Here is a 7,833-nt window from a genome sequence, read left to right as displayed (position 1 = left end):
CAAGTTTTATTCAGGTACAAGCTCTCCCTCCTCTGTGAGGGCAGATCTGCACATTCCACCCCCCCACCCCCCAATAGCTAGCAATCCAAAACAGTCCAGTGGCACCTTTAAGACCAAGTTTTATTCAGGTACAAGCTCTCCCTCCTCTGTGAGGGCAGATCTGCACATTCCACCCCCCCACCCCCCAATAGCTAGCAATCCAAAACAGTCCAGTGGCACCTTTAAGACCAAGTTTTATTCAGGTACAAGCTCTCCCTCCTCTGTGAGGGCAGATCTGCACATTCCACCCCCCCACCCCCCAATAGCTAGCAATCCAAAACAGTCCAGTGGAGCCTTAGCGGTGGGTGTTGCCTTCTGATACACTTCCAGTGAGGTCAGGGGGTGTGTCATATGCTAATAAATTCTCCTAATAAGTTATGCTAATGAGCTCCTGCACCTCTTTTTCTACGAAATGACCCCTGGCCACGTGCATTAATAGTTTGATATTTTAATAATATTTTATATTTGTCATTTGTTTTCATGTTGTTCTTGTTTTATTGGCTTTAATGTTGTAAGTTGCCGTGAGACCCTTTGGGTGAGCTGCGACTTAAAAAAAAATCAAATAAATAAATGCTCCGATTCCTTTGGCTGTTAGTTGCAGTGGAGTAGCCCTCGAGGTGCCATTTTTCGTCAGGTGGATGCTGTTCTGGCAGCCGGAGGGAGCGGCCCAGAGTTATCTCCTCGGCCTGCCCTGGCTCATCTACTCAAGCCGGCAGTGGCTCTCCAGGGTCTCTAGCAGAAAAAAGGCCTTCCCCATCAAGGGCTTCTTGATCCTTCAAGCGGAGGTGCCGGAGATTGAACCCAGGACCCTCTGCATCCCAGAGCACCTACGCTCCGTCTCCTTTGCAAGCGACATCCTTTCCTGCAGTGTTTGCAGGACAGGAGAGCCACTGGAGAGAATTCATTCTGGTGCCAGTCTGGGATGGGCCTCAAGGGGAGAGAAGAATGCATTGCTTATTCTGGTTTGGGGGGGAAGAACATTTGGGGGGGGGGATTTTTGCATTTGTGTATGTGCACGCACGCACGCTGGTGCCTGGAAGTCATACCGACCTCTGGCGACTCCTCCTGGGGCATGGCGGACGTTCAGAGAAGCGGCTTGAAAGCCCATCTTGGCCGCCCGACCCTGGTATTCCTTGGAGGTCTCCCATCCAAATACTTGCCAGGGCCGGCCCTGCTTAGCTTCTGAGATCTGACGAGATTGGGCTCGCCTGGGCTGTCCAGGTCAGGACTGGGAGAAAGAGCATTTTTGAGCTGTGTGGATGTGTGTAGAGATGATTATAGAAAACGAAACGTAAGAGGCTGGATCTTGTTATTTTACACCAGTTTGGTGTCGTGGTTAAGTGCGCGGACTCTGATCTGGGAGAACTGGGTTTGATTCCCACTCCTCCACTTGCAGCTGCTGGATGACCTTGGGCAAGCCGTAGTTCTGTCAGGGCTGTTCTTGAAAAAGAGCAGTTTCTGTCAAGAGCTCTCTCAGCCCCGCCTACCTCACAGGGTGTCTGTTGTGGGGAAGGGAAGGGAAGGGAAAGGAGATTGTCAGCCGCTCTGAGACTCCGAGTGAAGTGCAGGGTATAAATCCAATCTCTTCTTCAACAACAGTTTGGTGTCGTGGTTAAGTGCGCGGACTCTAATCTGGGAGAACTGGGTTTGATTCCCCACTCCTCCACTCACAGCTGCTGGAGGACCTTGGGCAAGCCATAGTTCTGATAAGAGCTGTTCTTGAAAAAGAGCCGTTTCTGTCAGAGTTCTCTCAGCCCTGCCGACCTCACAGGGTGCCTGTGGTGGGGAGGGGAAGGGAAAGGTGTAAGCCGCTCTGAGACTCTGAGTGAAGGGCGGGGGATAAATCCAATCTCCTCTTCTTCTTCTTCATCTTGCTATTTTTCTTCTTTATTAAGCTTGTGATCTCTGCAGTTGATGAGGGCTTCGTTTTCATGACCGGCGCTTTCTTTTCAGGTTTCTCTGACAATGGCCCTTTCCAAGCGGGAGCTGGACGAGCTGAAGCCATGGGTGGAGAAGACGGTGAAGCGCGTCCTGGGCTTCTCCGAGCCCACTGTCGTTACGGCTGCATTGAACTGTGTTGGGAAGGGGATGGATAAAAAGAAGGCAGCTGGTAAGTTCTCCTATCCCTCCCCCCCCCTTCAGTAGGGGGACGCTCAGCTTGAAACCTCCTCACATTTTGTGCATCTTTCCAGTGTTTTGTCGTTGGACCCGGCAGCCTTGGTAACCATTTTGCTGTGGGACTAACTGTTGTAAGAGTTCCAAAACTGACCATGGAGTGAAGAAGGCCGAGGACTGCTGGCTAGATCGACCCATGAAAATTTCTGGTTCTAAGCAGGCTTGGAATCCCGGAGCCTCCGATGGCACCGGTGAAGGACCTAGGCCTGACTCTGTCCAGCTTTCCCGCTTCCTCCCTGCCTTAGTTGACCAGGAGAAACTGCTCCAAGGCAGTCTGACGGGAGTCAGGGAGCAGTGTCCACACCGCCCTCCCGTTGCACAGCTTCAAACGCTTTGAGCTGGCTCAATCAGACACGAGGGCAACCTCAGTTACCTCTGAAGGGTCTGGGAATTAAAATCATTGTTGCTGGTTTTTCTCTGACAAGCCCAGGCAACGTAAACAGCTCTCGAGAGGGGGAGGGGGAGGACCGGGGCAGCCTTGGAAACAACTTCCTGCCTCCTCTGGAGGTTGGGAAAAGGGTATGTTGCACTTTAGGTTTGGTAAAAGGACTCTTAAAGTTGTGGTTTCTTACAAGCAGTAAAGAGGGGCCCCTGACCAGTCTTCCCTCTGAGCTGAGTCAGTGTGAGCTAGCTCACAGTTTTTTAGCCTCCAGCTCACACATTTTTGTCTTCGCTCAGGAAGGAGGGCTCCAGAGCAAACTGATTTATGCAGCGGCCAAATTGCTCGCTGACAACTTTAATTCCAGTAGCTCACAAAGTAGAATTTCTGCTCGCAAGACTCCACAGCTTAGAGGGAGCATTGCCCCTGACCATCTGTTAGGGGATCGTGCTGTAGGGTGGACTATTGGTTCCTTTCTGGTGGCTGCATCTGCTTGCTGTGGTCTCTCAGCCTCTCTGAGAGCCAGTTTGGTGTAGTGGTGAAGTGCGTGGACTCTAATCTGGGAGAACCGGGTTCGATTCCCCACTCCTCCACTTGCACCTGGCTGGATGACCTTGGGCAAGCTATAGTTCTGATAAGAGCTGTTCTTGGGAAAGAGCAGTTTCTGTCAAGAGCTCTCTCAGCCCCGCCTACCTCAGAGGGTGACTGTTGTGGGGAGGGGAAAGGAAAAGGAGTTTGTGAGCCACTCTGAGGCTCCTTCGGGTAGTGAAGGGCGGGGTATAAACCCAATCTCTTCTTCTTCTTCCAGTTTGGTGTTGTGGTTAAATGCGTGGTCTCTAATCTGGGAGAACTGGGTTTGATTCCCCACTCCTCCACTTGCAGCTGCTGGATGACCTTGGGCAAGCCATAGTTCTGATAAGAGCTGTCCTTGAAAAAGAGTGGTTTCTGTCAGAGCTCTCTCAGCCCCACCTGCCTCACTGGGTGTCTTCTTTTGTGGGGAGGGGAAGGGAGAGCAGTTTGTAAGCCACTCTGAGACTCCTTTGGGTAGTGAAGGGCGGGGTATAAACCCAATCTCTTCTTCTTCTTCACCTCCTCCTTATTTCCTCCTCAGATCACCTCAAGCCCTTTCTGGATGACTCCACCTTGCGGTTTGTCGACAAGCTCTTCGAAGCGGTTGAGGAAGGCCGAAGCTCCCGGCACTCCAAGTCCAGCAGTGACCGGAACCGGAAGAGGGAGTTGAAGGTGAGCTGAGCTCTGGGTTGGGTTTTTGCCCCTTTGCTTAAACGATTGCAGACGGGTGGAGGTGGCGGATGTGGTGATGTCGCAGAGCTGCATTTTCTTTTTCCAGACAGGGCTCTGTGTTCAGGTGCCTAAAGGCCTCTTTCTCCGAAGGAAGGTGTGCCTTGGAGTTCTTTTTGATGCCATTCCTCCTCTGGGTTCGGAGCCAGCTTGGTGTCGTGGTTAAAAGCGCCGACTCTAATCTGGGAGGACTGGGTTTGATTCCCCACTCCTCCACTCGCAGCTGCTGGTGTGACCGTGGGCCAGTTACAAGTTCTTTCAGAGCTGTTCTTGAAAAAGAGCAGTTTCTGTCAGCGCTTTCTCAGCCCCACCGACCTCACAGGGTGTCTGTTGTGGGGAGGGGAAAGGAGTTTGTAAGCCGCTCTGAGACACCGAGTGAAGGGTGGGGTATAAATCCAATCTCCTCTTCTTCCTCTTTCTCTTCTTCTTCTTCACCAGTTTGATGTCGTGGTTAAGAGCGCAGACTCTAATCTGGGAGAACCGGGTTTGATTCCCCACTCCTCCACATGCAGCTGCTGGATGACCTTGGGCAAGCCATAGTTCTGCCAGAGCTGTCCTTGAAAAAGAGCAGTTTGTCTCAGAGCTCTCTCAGCCCCGCCTACCTCACAGGGTGCCTGTTGTGGGGAGGGGAAGGGAAAGGAGTTTGTGAGCCGCTCTGAGACTCCTTTGGGTAGTGAAGGGTGGGGTATAAATCCAATCTCTTCCTCTTCTTCTTCTAATCTGGGAGAACCAGGTTTGATTCCCCACTCCTCCACTTGTACCTGCTGATGTGACCTTGGGTCAGTCACAAGCTCTGGCACAGCTGTTCCTGAAAGAGCAGTTTGTGTCAGCAACTAACATGAATACCAGTATTCTCTTACATCCTGGTACTGTTGAAAAAGAGGAAGGATTCGTCTGCCATCGGAGGGTTGCTTTTGTTGTTGTTGTTCAGTTGCACAGTCGAGTCCGACTCTTCGCGACCCCATGGACCAGCTCCCGCCAGGCCCTCCTGTCTTCCGCTGTCCTCTGAAGTTTGCTCAATTTCATGTTCATTGCTACTAGGTGGTGATTTGCTGCGCTCTTGGCTAAGTGCTCATTCAGCAAAACTGGCATGCAGAAACCTGGTGGAATCTGAGCGTATAAGACAGAGATACAGGCTAGAGTACTGTAGTGCCAACCGGTTGGGCCTGCAACCTGTGGGGTGGAGAGCGAGAGGTGGAGGTGTAGCTACAGGGATCTGGTGTGTGTTAGTGGTGCATACAGACTGTGCTTTAGAAGCTCACGTTCTCCCTCTTTGCTTTGGGATTCACGGCCTAGAAGGTTCAGTGGGTTTTGCCTGAAGTCACCCTGGTACTGTAGACCACCTTTCCATTCCCAGAAGAGAGCACCACCGGTGTCTCTGTTGAACATCTGCATGATGTTGCTGCATTTTAAAGAATGTTTTTTAGAGTGGACTGCAGTAGAAGGGTGGGGTATAAATCCAATCTCCTCCTCCTCCTTCGTCGTCTTCGTCGTCTTCTTCGTCTTCTTCGTCGTCGTCCTTGAAAGAGCTCTCTCAGCTCCGCCTACCTCTCAGGGTGTCTGTTGTGGGGAGGGGAAGGGAAAGGAGATTGTAAGCCGCTCTGAGACTTCAAGTGAAGGGCAGGGTCTAAATCCAATCTCTTCTTCTTCATCCAGCGGTGGCCCACAACCGTATTTCTTTTGCCTCTTTTCCTTTTGCTCTGCAATCTCATCCTGAAATCCAAAAGAGTGGTCTTCAGAGCAATGCGTTCCTGGGGTCCCCTGCAGCGAGGATGTCTTGTCCCAGGGTGTGAGTTCCTCCAGAAATTGCAGAGCCGGATGCACGTCTTCAGCTTTCTCCCGCTGCACTTAATGTCTTTGAAATGTCACAATGACTGGGTTGGATTCCACAGATCCATTCCGCTAGCAGCGATACTTTCCCCCCGACGCATGGAGCCTTCTCCTGGCGTGAGGGGCTTGTTGCATCAGAGAAAGGCTTTTGATAACAGGAGGAGGTGCTGCAGCTCGTACCACCGCTCTGCCTGACCCATCCTGATACTTTGCATCTCAGTTTTCCAGAAGTCTCAAGATAGAATCATAGCGTCGGAAGGGGCCATACAGGCCATCTAGTCCCGTGGTTCTCAACCTTCCTAATGCCGCGACCCTTTAATACAGTTCCTCATGTTGTGGTGACCCCCAAACATAAAATTATTTTCGTTGCTATCAGAGGTCATTTCGGGGGGGATCGCAGTTCCCCCGGGTGAGGTACGGGGGGCGGGGCACATGACGAAGCCCCACCCCCTGCTTCCGGCCACCCCGCTTCCGGCCCTCATTCAGCCAGGAGGAGGCAGGAGAAGAGGGAGGGTAAGTTGCTTCCTCCCTGCCTCTCCCCACCCCTGCCTGCCTGGGGCCAGGGAGGGCCTTCGCGGGGCTTCCTTGCACTCCTGCCGGCCTTGCAGGTCCACCGCTGGGCCCCTCATGGGGCTCGGCAGTGGAGCTGCAAGGCCGGCGGCGGACGGGACCGTTGGGGGTGGGGTGTGTAGCCTTATGACACACTTCCGGTGATGTCAGGGGGTGTGGCCTTATGACACACTTCCGGTGATGTCAGGGGGTGTGGAAAATTTGTGTTTTAATAATAATAATAATAATAATAATAATATACTTTATTGTCATTGTACATAGTACAACGAAATTAAAGATGCAATCATTTCGGTGATCTACAACAATATTCATATACACTCACACACCATTCACAACTATCCCATAACTCCCTTAAGGTTCACATAACAACTTAAAGCCGCCAATGTCACCCAAATTCCAATTTCATACAGCATTTAAGGCAATAATAGCTCTCGAATAAAAACTATTTTTTAATCTATTTGTCCTTGCTTTAATTGTCCTATATCTTCTGCCCGAAGGCAGCAGTTCAAACAAGGGAATGTTCAGGATGTGACAAGTCCTGCAAAATGTTCTTTGCTTTTTTCAAACATCGAGAACTATACAATTCCTCCAGGAATGGGAGAGGGCAGCCAATGATCTTCTGGGCTGTAATTCCGATGGTCTTAGGCGACCCCTGTGAAAGGGTTACAACCCGCAGGTTGAGAACCGCTGATCTAGTACAACCCCCTGCCCAATGCAGGACCAGCCTAGAGCATCTCTGACAAATGTTTGTCCAGCCTTTTCTTGAAAGCTGCTAGTGAAGGGGAGCTCACCACCTCCCTGGGCAGCCGATTCCACCTTTGAACCACTCTGATGGTGAAAAAGTCAAGATGCTTGGTCTTCCAGCACTCATTACCAACGATTTCCTCTCTCCGTTCTCCTAGGATGTCTTTGGCGATGACTCTGAAATTTCGAAAGAATCCTCCGGCGTCAAGAAGCGGCGCATCCCACGCTTTGAAGAGGTCGAGGAGGAGCCAGAGGTCATTCCCGGCCCTCCGGCCGAAAGTCCTGGGATGCTGACTAAGCTGCAGGTGAGCCAGGGGTCGTCCTCATCTGGATGGGGAGGGAAGGAAGCCTGGAGAAACCAGCTGGGAGATTTCAGTCTCTGCAGACCAGGTTTCCAGGGCTCTGGCCGTTCACCCCAAGAGTTGTTTTCATTCCGATAAGTAACTGCAAAACAGACACTTCCGTCAGGAGGCAGTGTATGGGATAGTTTCATTTGTATGCCCCCTCTCCAGAACCTGCTGGAGGCCATTTGCAGCTCAGACTGTTTGGTGTCGTGGTGTCCTCCGCGTTCAGCTGCTGGTGTGACCTTGGGTCACTCACAAGTTCTCTCAGAGATGTTCTGTCAAGGGCAGTCCTCGAGAGAGAGCTCTCTCAGCCCTGCCTACCTCACAGGGTGTCTGTTGTGGGGAGGGGGAAGGGGAAGGAGATTTGTAAGCCACTCTGAGTGAAGGGTGGGGTATACATCCAATCTCCTCTCCTCTCCTGCACTGCACTGCCGGTTGTGCGGGCGACTGTGC

The 7,833-nt window shown here is 51.8% G+C and overlaps 1 protein-coding gene across 1 annotated transcript in view; it reads left to right on the top strand.

The window, feature by feature from the left end:
• The window catches only part of PRPF3 (pre-mRNA processing factor 3), a 34,307-nt gene that overhangs the window by 4,900 nt on the left and 21,574 nt on the right, over window positions 1–7,833 (top strand). The window contains exons 2-4 of the mRNA XM_015410095.1: window positions 1,993–2,149; window positions 3,705–3,835; window positions 7,195–7,341. Coding sequence (XP_015265581.1) covers window positions 2,005–2,149; window positions 3,705–3,835; window positions 7,195–7,341 — 423 coding nt within the window. The 5' untranslated portion in view covers window positions 1,993–2,004. The remainder of the gene's footprint in view (window positions 1–1,992; window positions 2,150–3,704; window positions 3,836–7,194; window positions 7,342–7,833) is intronic.

This window comes from Gekko japonicus, unplaced genomic scaffold (assembly GCF_001447785.1).
Source record: "Gekko japonicus isolate JY-2015 unplaced genomic scaffold, Gekko_japonicus_V1.1 scaffold424, whole genome shotgun sequence".
Taxonomy (NCBI): domain Eukaryota; kingdom Metazoa; phylum Chordata; class Lepidosauria; order Squamata; family Gekkonidae; genus Gekko; species Gekko japonicus.
The sequence above is the reverse complement of the archived record's forward strand: the minus strand, read 5'-3'. Positions and strand labels throughout refer to the sequence as shown.